This window comes from Hippoglossus hippoglossus, chromosome 13, assembly GCF_009819705.1.
Source record: "Hippoglossus hippoglossus isolate fHipHip1 chromosome 13, fHipHip1.pri, whole genome shotgun sequence".
NCBI classification, from domain to species: Eukaryota; Metazoa; Chordata; class Actinopteri; order Pleuronectiformes; family Pleuronectidae; genus Hippoglossus; species Hippoglossus hippoglossus.
Genome location: NC_047163.1, coordinates 14,337,642 through 14,355,733, shown reverse-complemented (window position 1 = coordinate 14,355,733; position 18,092 = coordinate 14,337,642). Strand labels below are relative to the sequence as shown.

The 18,092-nt window shown below is 42.2% G+C and overlaps 1 protein-coding gene across 1 annotated transcript; it reads left to right on the top strand.

Moving 5' to 3' along the window:
• Positions 1 to 632: 632 nt before the first annotated feature.
• On the top strand, positions 633 to 17,624 carry serpini1 (serpin peptidase inhibitor, clade I (neuroserpin), member 1). Its single transcript, XM_034605224.1, has 9 exons — positions 633 to 787; positions 10,884 to 11,172; positions 11,874 to 12,104; positions 12,362 to 12,556; positions 14,502 to 14,706; positions 15,535 to 15,632; positions 16,937 to 17,023; positions 17,143 to 17,232; positions 17,485 to 17,624. Exons 2-9 carry the CDS (start codon positions 10,905 to 10,907, stop codon positions 17,559 to 17,561), a joined length of 1,251 nt encoding a protein of 416 aa, XP_034461115.1. The 5' UTR covers positions 633 to 787; positions 10,884 to 10,904; the 3' UTR covers positions 17,562 to 17,624.
• The last annotated feature ends 468 nt before the right edge of the window (positions 17,625 to 18,092 follow it).

Sequence of the window (18,092 nt, the reverse complement as noted above, 5' to 3'; positions counted from 1 at the left end):
ACCATTTCTTTAACATCATTTCAACCAGTTAAAAAGTCAGATAACAGAGTTTATTGCATTAATTCAATTATAAATAAAATCCATACATTTATTTGATTTTAATTCAGATTTACATAATATTTATTTATTTTCTTACATATCTCTCCCACAGTTTTAGAATCCAACCTTTTATATACTAAAAATGCTCACTTATTGTGTTGGCTTGATTAGAGTCAGCTGTATCTATTATAATAATGATAATAAAAATGTATTCTTCTCCCTTATAAGTCAAAACAGACTGGGACGTACAAGTTGATACATTTGTGACATATTTTTCAATGACATATTTTCATATATTTCATATTTTTGCCTCTGCGTTAAATGAAATCAAACAATTATTAATTTCTTACGTTGCACTGTTATTTTCACTCTTTTATTTCTTATCGTACTTATTTATTTATTACTCTCTATGTAACTCTTTTCATTTCTTTCAAAATGCCTCCTTTTGTATTATCTTATGTTACTTTTACAAACTGCCACGATTTCTTGTACATTTTAGCCTGTGCAAAGCCCTGCCTGGAATTGCCTTGCTGTTCGCCAAAGCAAAGGCGGAAGTCGGGGGGAGGGGTTGATTTCGCCCCTCGCCTTTACTCTTTGGTCGAGGCTGATTGGACGGCGCGGGGTGGGGGGGGCGGGGTCTGGCACAGACGGGAACAGGCAGTGATCTCTGGATCTGGAGGAGAGCAGCAGAGAGGGAGACACAGGCTGCACCCGTCCGTCCATCCTCACTACCTGCACCGTGTGATCGGTAAGAGCCCTTTTCATAACCTGCAGCCGCCTCACTCACAGCCCGTGTGGAGGTGGGGGAGTAAACTGTGGACGCTCAGCTGAGCCTCTCTTTCTAACGTCTCTCAGGATAGAATATAATAATGTGCAATTTGTGAGTTTCTCTCAGGATCATGTTTTATGAAGGTGTGGGTTTGTGTTATGGGCGATTTTTTTTTTGTGGAACAGTGTATAAAGGGATTTTCTATGCTGTATAATCAACATGTGTTGGCTTTCAACAAGGGGGGGGTGGAGACGCACCCTGAGTCAAATAGCCTTTATTTCTCCTTCTTCTTCTTCTTCTTCTTCTTCTTCTTCTTCTTCCTCTTTTTCTTGTCTTCTTTTGTTTATTTCATGTCTTTCTTTTTTCTTTTTTCTTTTTTTACTGAAACCAGCTTAGGCGTTGCGGCGCGGTTCTTGTCCTTGAAACGCAGGCAAAGGCGCAGTGAGTGAACGTGTGTGTGAATTAACGAGGCAGATTGTAGTAGACTGGTCCTGTAGCCCGTCCCCACCCCCAACACACACACACACACACTCACACACACACACGCACACACACGCACACACACACACACCTAATGCTTTTCCTTCGTATGTGTGTGTGTCAGTGTTTGGTAAAAAATCATGAATAAACATGTAGATCCTGCAGTTGCTTCAGGTAGCCTCTCTGACCTACACCTCTAAATACATAATAAACTATAATATTATGATGTACTCATGAAAAAATGACTCTGAACCAGAGGTTAGATCGTACAGGCACCTGTATACAGAAAATACAGGTTAAACAAAATGTAACTACATGGAAAATGGCCAACACATAAAAGAATACACACCAGTTTTAGTAGGTTGCCACCAGACAAACACACCTTGAGTCCCTATAAGTATATGAAATGTATTAGTTTCAAGGTTGTCAATGGCTTTTTAATGGGTTATCGGCTGCCTTACACCAAAACATGTTTATCAGTAAACAATTCAATGTTCTCTCAGTCTCATTCTCTCAATCCACCTGTGATCTCTTTATCTCTGCCACTAAGATGATGAGCTCCTAAATCCTCACTGAAGCTGGCGGTTCTCGCAGCTCTTCATTCAGAAGGAAAAAACCTAACAATATCCCTTTCAGTCATAATCTAAATGTATTAATCCCATATGCATCTAAATCACTGGGTAATCCCTGCTGATGTGTAGCCTGCTGTTTTCCTCCCCATGCCTTTCTGTGGCATGGGCTTGCATGTGAGCGTGTGTGTGTGTGTGTGTTCTGCCTATTCCCAGGGAGCGCTGCATTAATTGTGTTTCAATAATTAAATGTCCTTCAAATCAGCCTAGCGCAACAAAACGAGCGGGGAAGAGGGGGAAGCAGCCGAGCCCGCTGAGCTCTGCGTGTGCGTGTGCTGTGGCTGCGTGTTTGTAACCTTCCAGATCCATGTTTGTATGAGCAGGAACAAGGTACATGTGAGAATAAGGGGGGGGGGTTCTGCAGTTGTCGAACTGGCTACTGTGTGTTTTCTCTATGAGCCTATGTGCTGCTTAATGAAATGTAAGGGGGCAAACAACTCTAGTTTTATCTGAGTTTGTCCTGAAATACATTTTTGTCCAGAGTTACTGAATATTCTGAAGGAGCTGTAGAATAAAGGACTGTCATCAGCATAGAGAAATTTGCTCATTTGGCTTCTAGAAATGCAATTTATACACTTGAAAAAGATTAGTAAACATAATGTGACAGGTAACAAATTATAACCATAAATAAAGGTGCTTGGATAACATTTAAGCAGTATTTCCTCTGGAATGTTTCCCCTCACCTTCTAAATAAAGGCCCAGTCGGAGCCACACCACCTGCTCGTACGCAGCAGGTTTGTCCCCTGTACGTTCTGCTGCAGCAGAGGCAGGGGATTAGCTCATACCTGGCCAGGTCGGAGAGTGAGAGAGAACAGAGACAGAGGTAGGAGTTACAGAGAGGGAGGAAAGTAAATGGAATGGAATTGTATTTAAATTGGGTAGCAAAATATCCAGGCTTCAATACAGCCATGATGGGGGAAAAAATTGATATATGGATACAATTTGAAAGATTACAGTAAATGTGATTTGTAACGGGTGGGTTTTATCGTGTCAACATTTGAACCTTTCACAGTCTGTGCTGCTCACATCAGATCTCTGCTCCACACACACACACACACACACACACACACACACACACACACACACACACACACACACACACACACACACACACACGCACGTATCCTGGAATCGATCTGTCAATTGATTGGTGGGATCGAGGGGCGGGTTGGGCGCAGAGCAGGGCCGATGAGAGAGGGCGACATATCTCTGCGAGGACGACAGTAAAACGGTTGCAGCAATTTGGTGGCGTCCGTATTTTCTCCCTCGCTCAAACTCTGCAGCTGCAGGTCTCGCGGCTCAAACACTAGATCAAGTTGAATTATTCTCTTAATTGTCTCAGTTGTGAGGCCACTGACTACAGTTGGTTTAAATGCTGCAACTCAGCTCCTAGATGCTTCCCCCCCCCCCCTCATCAGCCAGAACACACACTGAGATCCTCTGACAGAGCGTTGCAGGCCTCTCAGGGATCTAGGCTGAAAACAACAGGAGACTTTGGTTGGAAGTTTTTTATTTTCCAGCTTATATTTTAATTTTATTGTTGTTTTCACTCTTGATTTTTATACCTGTAAGCGAGCCAACCCTCCAGACCCTTAATCAAGCAAAATGATCCCTGTTGGGTTTGTGAGCGGCCTAAACAGCCTCATCATCACCTTGTTGTCTTCTCTGCTCTCTCTCCATCTCCACCTCCTCACCAGGCTTTCACTTCTTATTCTGCAGCATCCTCCTGGTCTCCCTGTCTTACCTGCATGCGTACACACACCCACACCGACTGCACACGCATCCCCCACAGGAGTGGTTGATCGTGACCTTTCCTGTGCTCCGGTGTCTCCCTGGTCTTTACTCTATTTGAAAAAGCCTCCATTCTTTTCACTTATACCGCTGACCCCAAATGGAGGCCGATCCAATTACAGCTGGAACCTCCCTGTGCTCCACTGTAGCTTTGAGTGTGTGTCTGTGTGTTTGTAATATAGCGAAAGAAAAGGGACACTCATGAGTGTGTCTCGACAGAGTTTGGGAACAGTCGGACATCTTTCCATGTTATGCAGGTGGTCATTAATATCATTGTCGCAGTCAAAGCTGGTTTCTGCCTCTGCTCAGCTCTTCCTATCTGCCTATCTCCTTGTGTTTATATGTGTCTTCCTCTCTTTTCCTGATTTTCTACCTACATGTCTTCAGTTCTTGTTGCTTTCCTCTCTCTCTTTCCCTCTTTATCTCTCTGTGTGTCTCTCCCTCTGGGTGTCTCCGTTAGCAGGGATTAATAAAGAGTTGTTAACCTTTGTGTGCCCTCTGTGGAGTGTACCGTGGGCATCCTGGGACTTCAGGCAGCTTCCGTAGCACATTATGCCATTTTCTAACAAGGGCTTGAATGAGCTGAGGTTCAGTGAGCTGAGGTTGCTCTGTAGACAGGTGACTGTACAACAGTTGTTGTAATCACAGTCATATTGGCTTACTGGAAATAAGTGTGCATTGTAGCATGAAGCTTTATGGAAGATGACAGAGTAATGAAGGTGCGACAGGCAAATTCTCAGCTGTTAGCGTCACAGATGGTTTCTTAGCAACCACAGACCTGTAGCTTAAGTCTGGCTGAACAGTTAATCGAAATATCAGGATTACAATATGCCCAAGAAATAAAAGTAAAATTCTTTTGCATATTATTTAACCCTATTGTCACTTTATTTAGTTTAAAGGGTGGTTTCAATTCATATTTACAGGATCTAATGAAGCCCAGGTTTGTGGTGCCTATTGTGTTGTTGTGGGTGTGGCTGTAATCCAGTAGGAGAAAAACATTGACAATGGTGCACTTTTAAAGACATTGTGTAGAATCAGGGTTTCTCTCTCCACCAGCGGTTCTGTGTATTACAGCACATATGTCGTGTTGCCGTCTCTATTACAGAAAAAAATATAATCTCTAGCACATTTCACACTTGATTAGTTTCCCAAGCGTGAGGACATTTAATTAATTCAATTGGCCACTTGACAAATTAAATGCTGTAAATGAGCCAATCCTGAAGTTAGTGGAGAGACAGCTTCAACTTTATAAGATGATACTTAGTGAATCCCCTCGGATTTTACTGCCGAGTGGAATCTGATGTGGCCAGAAACTGTTGGATCTTATTAAAACTTGAGCAAACTGAGATAATGTTAGCTGAATGTTAGCTGTGATTAGGATTTGTAATGCACCAGTAGCTGATATAAAGATTAACACTGAGAGCTGACTACCTTTACTTGGCCAAATCCTCTAATGCCTCTAGTAGCACCTCCACCAATGTCAACACTGAACTGTTGACTGATTAAACCATAGATCATAAATAAAGATGGACGACATGACAGCTCCTGAAAAGGGAAGCCAAGGCGTCTTAATTGCTTCCTGGTGGCTGGCTGCAGTATAGCTCATAAACCTCCATGTGTGTGGATGGGACATGGGCCAAACTAAAAATGTCAAAGCGCACAGATACCACCATGTTGCACCACCATGTTTCTACGGTAGCCCAGAACAGACAAATTGCTTCTCCTACATGCTTAGAACAAAATGATTATCTACTCCTCACTGCTTTAATGTTGCTTGCCCTAGACAAGTACATGACATCAGTGGGTAACTTAGCCATGATGATGACTGTTGTGTTAATACTGTTGCGTTAATACTTAATTCAGGGAGATGACAAATGGGTGTATTGCTCAAAAATGGGAGCTATCGCTTGTAGCCACTGAAGTATTGTTTCCTGGAGCAACAGGTACAAATCAGGGGCCCAAGTAGAACAGACAGATTGACTCAATAGTTAGAACCATTTTATTGTTCACATGAATATTCCCATTTACCATTTCTCATAGACAACACTGGAGTCAAATTCCTGCCCCACTGGTGCTTTATTACAGCCTCCCTGTGTAAATTCCACATCAGTGGATAAGCAGTAGGTGAGTGATGGTTGTCTAATCAAACAGGGAAAGTGAGACACTCACTTGAGAAGCTTTATGTAGGTTTGATCATGTATGTGTTTCCGTGCATTTTCCTTTGTTCAACATCAGAACAATATGCAGAAAGTGGCTGTAATGGAGCCATGAAGAATAATCAGACTCTATTATCTTTGTACTGCAAAGCCCTTTATAAATTAGACATATTCATGGTGGAATCATGCCGGATAACGCTGCCGCTTTGAACAGAGCATCATACCGCACAAAAAATTCAAAGTTTCACGGTCACAGAGATGATGAGAGACATCATTGTCTGCAGTTCATTCCCAGAGGGAAAGACCTTGATCAAATGGGATGTTAGCACTTTCACAGAATTCAACAAAGCACCTTTAGGGACAGCAGTGTGGAGGTGAACTTAGAGCCAAAGTGAAGGAGGCAGCTGCCGTTTCATTGTGAAGAAGAAGAAGAGCTTCACTTGAGTCCAGTTAGTGTTCTGCGTGTGTGTGTGTGTGTGTGTGTGTGTGTGTGTGTGTGTGTGTGTGTGTGTGTGTGTGTGTGTGTGTGTGTGTGTGTGTGTGTGTGTGTGTGTGTGTGTGTGTGTGTGTGTGTGTGTGTGTGTGTGTGATGTCAGAGAGTGCATTAAGTGACAGAGCTGTATCTGGTGTGAACAGTTCTTGTAAAGTGAGGGGTTGTATGAGAAAGAAACTGCTGAGTGCTGTTTGATAAAAGGAAAGAAGAGTTTATCTGCCTATGTGGAAGGAGGGAAATATCTTTAAAGAGTAAAAATTCTTCCTGTCAGCTCTGCAAAACGAAAAATGTCCATCACTTGCAGTTGCCTTGGGAACCCTGGCTTGGAAGTGTGTGTGGAAATGTGTACTTCAAAGTGTGTGTGTGTGTGTGCTTGAATGAGGATGTTCATGTTTAATAAATTCCCCTGTCCTCTGAAGCGTGCCGTCTCAAGGTGTTGGGTTTAAATGGCATCAGGGATTATCGTACGTGCGGTGGATTCGGGTGACGTCACGTTTTAATTGTCGAAAATGTCAACTGCCAATCTATCCAGTCTGAGAATTGGGATTACACAGAGAGATTAAAGGCTGCTTTTAAAGGCCAGTGAGTTTAATTGCATGGAATTAATCAAATTGTCAGGATTAAACCTTGAGAGATTCGCTGACATGTTCAGCTCGTTTCAGTCACGAGAGAACGTTTCATAACCAGGTGTTGCGTTTCACCGCTTACCTGGGAGGCATGCTGGGAAACCCACCCGAGGAGATCAGAGCCAAAGTTTAGTTATCGAGGGCCCAACTGGCAGAAGTGCGGGATCCCCTTGCGGACGGCGTCCCAAGACTCAGAAGGTCAGAATGGTGTCACTGTTACAAGTAAAAGGCAGCCACCCATGGTGTTATTGTCCACTCGCACGCGCACATTTACACACACACACACAAACACACACACAGCTGTGCGCACGGTGATGCCCCGCACTACTTTCCCTGGCTTAACTGCATGGCTGGATCTTTCCTTACAGAGAGCGGGGCTGTCGGCCTCAGAAAGGTTCAGCTCCCACAGCTCAGAAGGTCAGGAACATTACCTCCGTTTACGTCTCTGCCAGCCGCCCCCCCTCCTTCCCCTCAGCCTCTCTCTCACTCTTGTCGGAACATCTGACTCACAGGACGACATTTGAGAGCAGGTGGACACACGTGACTCACACTATATTAGCTTTGCCCTCGGGCGTCATTTGATTTTTCTGTTTACATCTATTTGAAGTCGAGCATCTTTAATGCAAAAAGGCTGTTTGAGAAAACGTCTGTGGCTGCCAACTTGATGCTGCTGAGTGACTTAAATCAAACTTAGCATTTGATCTTATACTACTTATACCCAGTGGCAATCGGGAGGTCGCACCCTACCTAATGTTAGTGTGCTATTTTTATATTGTGTCTTTTATTATACTATTTTAAAAACTGGATGCAGGCACAATAACACATTTCACTGCAAATTGTACCATGTATAATTGCGTACGTGACAAATAAAGCTTATCTTATCGATGATTATATTTATATTATTTTGATGCCCTCCACATGAATGCAGTAAGGCTTGTTTGATGAAAAACTCTGATTATAGCCTTTACAGAATCCATGTGATATCCGCTGGTCATCAAGCGACTCTGCTGCTCTGCTCTTCTCTAATCACTCACACATAGAACTAAGCTTTATAAAAACCTGCCGTGTGTTGTGTGTGGCAGATGAACTGCATGCACACAAAGTTTTGGACTTTCTTTTCAATGTGTTTAAATACAGTTAAAGTTGGTACTTCAAAATATATTTCCATTCACTTACAGTAGCTGATTCTGCCGGTTCTGTGCCTGTAGAAAGCACTTTGTGAGGATGCTCATGGATGGAGAACAAACATGACGAGATCTTCACTGTCAGTTTAGAGGTGGCATGAAGTGGAAGTGACGTGGGCGTATATGTGGTTTGCAAGAGAATGAGGAATCACATTCAGTAGCTTATATAGTACATGGAGTTCATTGTAAAATGTGAGCAGGGATGACCCACTCTAAGACTGGTGATTTATGATTGTCCACCAAGAGACAATAAGCGACACTGTGTCTGTCTCTCAATATTTTCTGTCTTCACTATCCCCTTTTGACACAAAGCCCCAAGCCCCTTTTGTTGCTGCCATATTTGGAAATCTTTGGGTCGTTCATATGAACGCAGGATACACGTCACACAGCATATTGTTTATATATCATATTATATACACTTTAATTTTTGGCTAAATAATTTCCTGAAACATTCAGGCACTGTATTTTTAGTAGGGCTCAACAGATTGATTGTTTAGCCGATAAACAGCTGATATGAGCCTTTCAGAGACATTCAGAGTATCAGCGTGGATATTTGCGCAGATATGAAAACTTTTATTTTACAGAATAAACAATGAAGAAAATATGTACATTTATGTTTACATCTACGCAAAAAATAACTATACAATGTCAAGCCTCTGTCACATTGCTTTATCATAGGAAACACATTGTAGGAATCACTAGATTATGTATATTTACTGCAAATCTTTGTTTTATATACACTGAATAAACCTCTTTGAATATCACACTGATTTAACCAGCGATAACCTTGACTATATTCTTGTAATATAACGACTTTATTCTCAAAATTGTTAAGGATCGGCATCTGCACCTAAACAAACCATATCAGGGTCAGGCTACACTTGCAAATTGTTTTACTGCTGCAGATTTGTTGCTGTAGCGAGTATTAACAAAAGTGAGATGAGTCACAATAGTGACCATGTTCACAGTGATGAAGGAAGAAGACACCCAGCACAATGTGGTTCATGTATATGATTTTAATGTCTCCTGGAACATGAAAATATTGGAGAACAATAGATACACAGAAAACACTTGTTATAGGATCAGTTCATTGTTGGTCATCGCCTTTCCATGGGATTAGCTGACAATAAGAACAAATATCCCATATTTTAAATCCCCCCCTTCCCCACTGAGCTGGTTTGTTTTGGAAAGGTAAATTGTTTGTCACATGCCAGAGCAGAGCAGAGCACAGGCCAGAACACAACAAGCTGGGGCACTCATTTTCTGGCTGCTGCCCATTGTTAACGTTGTTGACACCACAGTCACCTGCTGTCACACACACACAGACACAGACTCACACACACATACACACACACACACACACACACACACACACACACGCACACGCACAGAGCAGCAGCAGCAGCCAGCAGATTCCAGCCCTGCGTGGCTCTGCTAATTGAATCCTTTATACTAACTGTACGAGGACAACAGCACAACAGAGAGACACACAACAAAACAAAAGTCCATGTGTTATGTCACTCCCTCTGAACATCTTTCTTTCTATCTCTATTCTATATATTATCATTGACCTTTTTTATGTTAGGGCAGCAGAAAACAATGTTGCCTGGCAACAACGGCGGCGGATTTGCTTTGTGCGTGTGTGTGCCTTCCTTTTCATTTTAAAAGTTATAAAAGAAGGTTAAAGAGACAGAAAAGAGAGGAGAGCAGAGAAAAAACAGGAAGCACAATGGTGAATCAACAAAATATATAGATGAGAGGGAGGACTAGAAGGCAGGATGTGATGGAAAGACAAGGCGAAGGACGGAGGTAAAGACCTCAGTCATTCTGTGCACTCTTCAAAGACACGCACGCACGCACGCACACACGCGCGCAGAGCAGAGCAAAGCAGATTTTGAAGGAAAGAAGCTGATTCAACTCAGGATGATAAGAAAGGACATGAAATATGTATGGGCTCATTTAGCAGATTTGCAATAATGACTGCATTCAGTGGCCCAGCTGTACTTCCTGCACATTCTTGTTGTTTATATACTGTCTTTATTCTCTCCCTGCCTCTCATCCGCTCTCTCCCTTTTCTTTCTCTTCTTTGACCTGTTCCCAATAAACCAAAGTTGATTTTGAATCTGTAACTTCTTTTTTTCCTCAATTAACTTTCCCTCAAGATTTGAGCATCTATATGAAAAATATTCATCTTTGTATTTTGAAAGTGCAGATGAGAAGTAGAAATCAGTCGATTCCATTTTTTTTGGCAGAATGATTGACTGACATATGTTTTCTGTCTCTCTTGTTTTCATCATCTCACATCCCTGCTCTACTTTCAATTCTGTCCCTCTCCTTTCCAAAATCCTCTTGTCCTTCATCTTTTTTTCTCCCTTACGCAATAATCTTCCCTCCCTTTATCTCACTCTCTCTCTCTCTCTCTTTCTCTATGTCCTCTGCAATTCTCTTCTTTTGGCTCCATCCCTCCACCATTTTTTTCCTCTTTCATCTTGTCCTCCCTCCATCCTCATCTGTTTTCCCATCCTTCCACACCCCTCTCTCCCTGCCCATCCCCCTTTCATCTCTCCTATCACTCATTCCCTGATCCTAACCCTTTCTTCCGCTTCCATCTCTCTGTCTTTCCTCCAAACACATTTGTCCTCATCCTCCCCCTTTCCCCCTTTTCTCCTCTGTCTGTCCTTCCTTTATTTCTCCCATGCTTCCCTCTTTCACTCAGCTATCAGTGTTCTGTGCTGCGATGTTGATCCTGGACGTTTTGTCCCCGCTGCTCCTCCTCTCCATCGTGTTGCCGGGCTACGGTTGCTGGGCGGCGGACATTCCGGAGGACACCACAGCAGAGTTCTCGGTCCGACTGTACCACCAGCTTCAGGTGGCGGGGGGACAGGAGAACATCATCTTTTCCCCGCTGAGCGTGGCTGTGGCCATGGGCATGGTGGAGCTGGGGGCCAGAGGGGCTTCGCTGGAGGAGATACGACAGGCTGTAGGATTCAGCCACCTGCTGCCAGGTGAGACGTGTTCATAGACACAGCTTCACTTGCATCACAGTCAGTGGCGGGTGGGTTTTACTAATTAAATATGTATTTGATAATTCCCCTCTGAAGCTTAAATAAACACTCCTTGAATCTTGAATATGTCGCCCAGGTTCTTGGCTTGAACTTGTGACATGAATTTATATTGGAGGGCCTTCATTACAAACTAGAGTTGAAATTGCCCTGACTTTTAGGATGGGGCGCCGATGTAATGAAAGATGCAGTCATATTGCTTTATGGGAAATGCAAGGTTCAGCCCTTGTAGGGACTAATATTCATCTCTGCCTCTGCTGCTTCCGTTTGGCCAATCCTGTGATGGATGTTCAACGGTTTAACGGGCACCCCAACTTTAACTTTAATATTAAAGAGTAATATTACAGATATATAAGAACTGATCCTACCAACAAACCTCATACATGTTACACACAAACTTGTATGTGAACATGAGATGTTAGCAGCAAGATATTTAAAATACAGAATTCTAAATGTATCCAATTAGAATATTTCTGTTGCTGTACCATTGTTTACCAAACAACCTGAATGGACTGTAAAGTAATGACATTTTAAAAACACCTTGTAACAACCAAGAGGGTGAACATGGTTTTATAACATGACTATACACGCCATATGAATGCATCTCCACACCCGGCATCAATGTGTCGCTCTCTGTTCTCCAGGTGTGGAGTTTTCTTTGCTCCAGAACCTCACGGCGGCGCTGCTGGACGATGACGCCCACTACATGATCCGATTTGCCAACAGCCTCTTTCTGCAGGAGGGCATCACTTTTAACCCGGAGTTCCTGCACCTGATGAGGAAGTATTTCCGTGCTGACGTGGAAACGGTCGACTTCGGCGAATCAGCAGCCGTGGCCGATCAGATCAACAGCTGGGTGGAAAATCATACTGAGAGTAAGTGAGAAAGGAAGGATAGAAGAAAGGAGAGCTGTATTGATAGCATTACTACAATCCCTGCATACTGTAAAGTGACATGTAACAATGTGGGATGATTTATCATTGTTTGTTTAATCGCAGTTTCTTGTAGAAAAACTGAAATTACTGCTTAAATCCCTTTCCCTTATTCGCGCGTACAACCTCAAAGTTGCATCACAGGAGGCGCCGGCCGTTACATAGCTGCTAATGCACTGTACTTAAATCACTTCCTCCAGGTCAGATCCGCGAGCTGCTGTCAGCCGAAGACTTCAGCAGCGTGACCCGTCTGACCCTGGTGAACGCCATCTACTTCAGAGGCTCCTGGAAAAACCAGTTCAGACCGGAGAACACCAGAACCTTCTCCTTCAGCAAAGACGACGGCTCCGAAGTCCAGACGCTCATGATGTACCAACAGGGTGACTTCTACTACGGTGAGAATCAACTGTAGAATGTAGATGTGACTCCTCTTCAAGAGCCCTTGCATTTCAGCTCACATTTCCTGGGGTTATTTAAAATGTTAATCTTAGATCTAAATTATTCATATCTGCAGCGTTATTCCCAGGAAATGTTCCTCTTCTCTGCTCACGGAGATTCTCTTCGCATGCACCGAACTCCTCTTGTATGTCTCTTTTCTTTAGCAGTGCATTTTGTGAATGCCATATAATATTAGTGGCACTGTGCGAGTCTGTGTGAATCCATGTAGAACTATATTAGCTTTTGCTACATCTAACACAACTACTACCATAACTATTACGATTGCTTCTCTCTCCACTGGTTCTTTTCCTTATTTCTTAGGTTAAAAGTGATGATTTATCGAGGTCTGCTTTTCATTGCATCATAGGATTTGCTGTCTTTCCAGCTATTATACTAAGTCTCAAACATGTCGACACAGTTTAAAGTAGTTAAGCCACTGTGAGTTTCCAAATCCCTCTGAAAAACCATATGCTTCTCTGCAATCACAATAGAAGGAGAATAGTTGCCTCCGCCAAAAGGTTAAGTATTTGTCTGCATTTGCTTGTTTGTTAGCAGGATTACAAAAAAACAATACTCAACCGATTTCCATTACATTTTTAGGAGGGTTGCGTCATGAGGATTGAGAATAATTCACTGATCTTGATGAAAAGAAATCTGATATATTTAGGGGACTGATATTTGTGTTGGCAATTTTAAAAAACAAACAGGATCTAGTGAATTTAAATGTGGTTTCATAAGGGGATTTTGTGAAGGGTTGTGCTTCCCTGAGTGTCATGCTAGGTTAGAATTGTTGAAGCATTAAATATTTATTTTCTCTTTTTGCTAAATTCATTTTTCAGCCCTCTTTTGTTCCCAATCCTGCTAAATGTGATGTTTTTGCGGTTATTATCATGTAACTCTACGTAAACATTAATGTCGGGGTTTGTTGTCTAAATCAGTGCCTCAGGTTTTCTATACCATAAAATGATCTACATCATAATCTGTCTGTTCTGACTCGGCTGCACTCTGTGTCAGATGTTTGTGCATTAGGTATTTTTCCAGCGCTGTAAGGCTCAGTAGTTTGACGAGAGTCCTACAGGTCGGCAATAATGCTGTTACCTCTGAATGAGGTATTTCTGAGTTGTTTTTTGTCTGATGTGCTGCCAAAGACGACTCCATCATATTCTTACTGCGCTGCTACTGAAGTTGGTGAATTTGTTAATGTTGTCTGAGTCTGGTGAGATTGTGTGAACAGGGTGCACTCACACACTCATCCTCACACTCTCGGGATCAAGAAAATCTGTGAATGTGTGGGCCGGTGCGTGCCGAGCATAGTGTGCGTGCACGTCTGTGCTTCAGAGCTGCAGAACAGGGACAGCTCCTCGGGGAGACGGCTGCGTTTACATTTTCATTTCTGAAACACAATCATATTGTGTAAGTAAAACGATCTGGGATGCCACGTCCCTTTATTTGCTGCAACGTTGCCTCGCTCTGCATCAGCAAACCCTACACAGAAGTTAATGAGGGATGATCGGTCTTTTTGTTGTAATTTTCCTTTTTAAGCAGCTTCAAAAGAAAAACCATGCGCACAGGCTGGGATGAAATCTGGCAAAGTTAATTGCTCTGTAATCTCCATCTCACAGTGGGATAATCTTATATTTAGATTTAAAATCTAGTTGGACATGTTTGGATGATAAAAGGATTATCTCATCCTAACTAAGAAATACTGCATCACTTAACGCAACTAAATGTTTTCTGCCTCGTCCTGATTAGAATTGTTATCCAAGGGTTTTGTTGAATTTGATGCAAGGGACGGATCTGTTGAAGATCCACCTCAAGGCTATGAAGATACAGCTTCTTAGTCTCTGTAGTGTGTGTGTGTGCTTGTATTCATCTTTAAATGTGTCGTGTTTCCTCCACCAGGTGAGTTCAGCGATGGCTCGCAGGAGGCTGGTGGTGTGTACCAGGTTCTCGAGATGCCCTATGAAGGAGAGGACATGTCCATGATGATCGTCCTGCCTCGACAGGAGGTGCCGCTGGCCACACTGGAGCCAATCATCAAAGCATCGCTGCTGGAGGAGTGGGCGAACAACGTCAAGCGGCAGAAGGTGGAAGTTTACCTGCCTAGGTATGGGAGATCACAGACACAAACACACACATGCACAAACATTCATACTTGTGTACAAGAAGGAGTGGAGCAGGGGCCACATGTTTCTGTCCGAACCCGTTTGAGCCCAATGAAGTTAATGTAAGCTGCATTGAGTTTGTGTTACTCTGTTCTCTACACACATGGTTAGTGTTTGTTTTACCGATTACAGACATGTGTAAAAAATCAGCCCAGCCAACGCGACCAACCCCAACCACAATTTCCTTTGTCTAAACCCGGCCCATCCTGACGGGCTCGGGATGGGAATCCACACTTTAGTACACATCCACCCATATGCTGCTGTATGATACAACCAGGTTGTGACACTATTGTGCCTCAGAAGTTGTTTTATGTGAAGATGTGATGGCTCACAAATCTTGGATATTTATTTTTCTTCAGATTTAGAGGTGAAAAGGACCTTAACAACAGCAGTGACTTTATTCCACCATTAAATAGCCTCCTCCGTTGTTGGAATTGATTTGATCATGTGAAACAATTGTTCTTAAAACAGCCTTTTTAGCATCATCCCAGAGCATCGTCTGCAGTTAAATGATGTGTGCGCAGTCTCCAAATATATGAATAAGACATTATTTAATTTACATTCAACTATATCCTATTTATATCCAAGGAATGTTAAAATTGAAGTTATAACCAAACAGTGATGAAGCCTGAAATAGCTGTTTTTGGTAATTTTAATATTTCTTTAAAAGCATAAGTTTGGACTAACTATTCATCTTCCTATAGATGATATACAGGCCCTCTGTACTATAAACACAAACATGTGACTATTTACCTGACGGCGTGTTCCAGGTTCAAAGTGGAGCAGAAGATTGACCTGAGGAGCACTCTGCAGGAGCTGGGAATAAAGAAAATCTTCACCAGCGACGCTGATCTCTCCGCCATGACAGGTAACACTCAGCTGTACATACGTGGGGAACATACCCGCACATTAGTATTTAAACTACATAAATAGTGAGAATAATACGCATGAGAAGTACCATCACTTTTTTCTGCTTCTTGGCTGCAGTGAAGTAGCCTCTGGTACTTTCTAAGGTAACCAAGGTAACTGGCACCAAGTGGGCAGGTCAGAGATGTCACTTCATCCAGTAAAAATAGATCCAGAGAGAGACGCACACATATAGAGTCAGAGGAATAGAGACTCATAACAGTGTTGGATAATTTGCTTTGAAAAACACTTCACAACTGTTCTAGACTTATGGAGAGCCACTGCAGTATCCTAATAAGAAGTAAAAAAACTCAAAACCCTTCATGCTTATTGAAAACACAGTCAAATAAAGTTTGTTCTTTTTTAGATCAGGTGGAGCTACAGTAGTTTTATAACATAAAATATATAAATACAATCTGCAGACCGCACTGTACATCTTGTACTAAGTGAAATGTCCTTGGCTCAACGTGTGCCCAGAGGTCCGTTCTGGCAGGAAGGCAAGTAAGAGAATTGAAGAGGTATTTTAAATAACGTTGAGTCATTGGGGAAGTGATGGTCCTGGAGTAAACATCATCCTTTTCAATAGTGACTCCACAGTTTCTAATGGGTTCTAATGGTCTGGTTTGTAATATTGATTTTACTGCTACATGTGTATATTCTATGCCCTGAATCAATAATGTCAGATCCGTCTGGCAAGCTCCTTATCCTCTTTTAAATCCCTCTTAGAGACAGATTTTAATAAGTGTCGGTTCTCAGAACTTTTCACCTTGAACTTTTTATAGGCATAAAAATAGAAAATGTGTTCTTGTGAATCCTTTTCAAAATTGACTAAGTGATCAGATTCCGAAGGTCACAGTGGCCTCACAAAACATGTTTTTGGTCTCTTGAATATTAGATCTCAAATCTGCCTTTAGGGAATTGTCACTTGGACTTGGACAGAACTGAAAAATGGATGTAGACTGAAACTGCTCTCATTGGCAGTGGCAGTGCAATATTTCTATTTAATCTTTATCTGGTTTCATTTTGACTTACTTTTGTTTTATTCTTTTCGAATCTGTATCATATTTAATCTTATATTTCTTCTAACTGCTTCTAATTGTTTCCTTGTGTTTGCCTTCAATTCATGTTGATCTTGTCAAGCACTTTGTAACTGTGTTTTGAAAGTAATAATGTTTGCTATCATCATTATTTCACTCTCAGACTGACTGATACAGTATATTTTAAAGTCAAGGTGACGATCTGGGTACTTTTGTGTGTGGTTTCCAGATGGTAAAGACCTGTACATTGGGAAGGCAGTGCAGAAGGCCTACCTGGAGGTGACTGAGGAGGGGGCTGAGGGAGCTGTGGGCTCAGGTAGACTGATCATTAACATTACTACCAAACTTTCACACCGCAAAGTCTACTTCAAGTTAACAAAATACCGTTCTGTCAGCGAATAACAAAGATGATGGCGCCCTCTTTCTGTCTCTCAGGAATGATTGCCCTGACCAGGACTCTGGTGCTGTACCCGCAGGTCATGGCTGATCACCCATTCTTCTTTGTCATCAGGAATAGAAAGACAGGTTTGTGTGTGTTGCTGTGTGTGCGTGTGTGTTTAGTTTTTATCCAATATGATTGATGATGTGGGATAGCAAGCTTTGGGTAATCTGGGACAGTCATTTAAATTCTCTAAATGAGGGAAATGTGCATTTAGGGACTTCCTGATGTAAAAAATAGATAAACTAAGGAGTTGTAGCACACGGGCTGTGGTTGTCAGTGTGAATCTGACTTTCTCTCTCTCTCTCTCTCTCTCTCTCTCTCGCTCCTCTGTGCAGGGTCCATCCTCTTCATGGGCAGGGTCATGACCCCGGAAGTCATCGGGCTCAATGACAACGACTTTGACTCCATGTAACCACGATTGTGAGGTCACTCAATCTCAGCCAGTCTGATGTCATAAATGCTACCTATTCTCTTTCACCATCTTCAGCTGTGTTTTATACTCTTTAAGGAAAAAAAACATATATATATATATAGATATATATATATATAAACTGGATATTACATGATATATTATATATTGAAATATGACATACGACATAATGATGTGATTGTGTTTTGCTACTGGAAGCTTTAAACTCTTGGACACAGACGTGCAGAAAGGGAGGGTTGTAAATATTCTCTGGTGATGGGTGGTTCGTACATGAGCCAGAAGAACACATGAGATGAAATCCACGCACAACCCCTTTAAGTTCAGCAGCTTCTTACTCACCTGCGCCCACACAGCCAACGCACAACTTACTCTGTTCTCCTTAAATACAATGTACTTATTCCTACTGCAGATACAGTATGCGCACACTGTACGTTTCACACTTTAATTACATCCCTGTACATTCTGTTCTATACACACACACACAAACACACACACACACATTCAGTATATATA

Excerpts from the sequence above, each read along its gene's own strand:
- serpini1 (XM_034605224.1), top strand. The coding sequence starts at position 10,905 with ATGTTGATCCTGGACGTTTTGTCCCCGCTGCTCCTCCTCTCCATCGTG. Across the intron at positions 11,173-11,873 it reads ATTCAGCCACCTGCTGCCAG|GTGTGGAGTTTTCTTTGCTC; the intron begins GTGAGACGTGTT and ends TCTGTTCTCCAG. Across the intron at positions 15,633-16,936 it reads TGATCTCTCCGCCATGACAG|ATGGTAAAGACCTGTACATT; the intron begins GTAACACTCAGC and ends TGTGGTTTCCAG.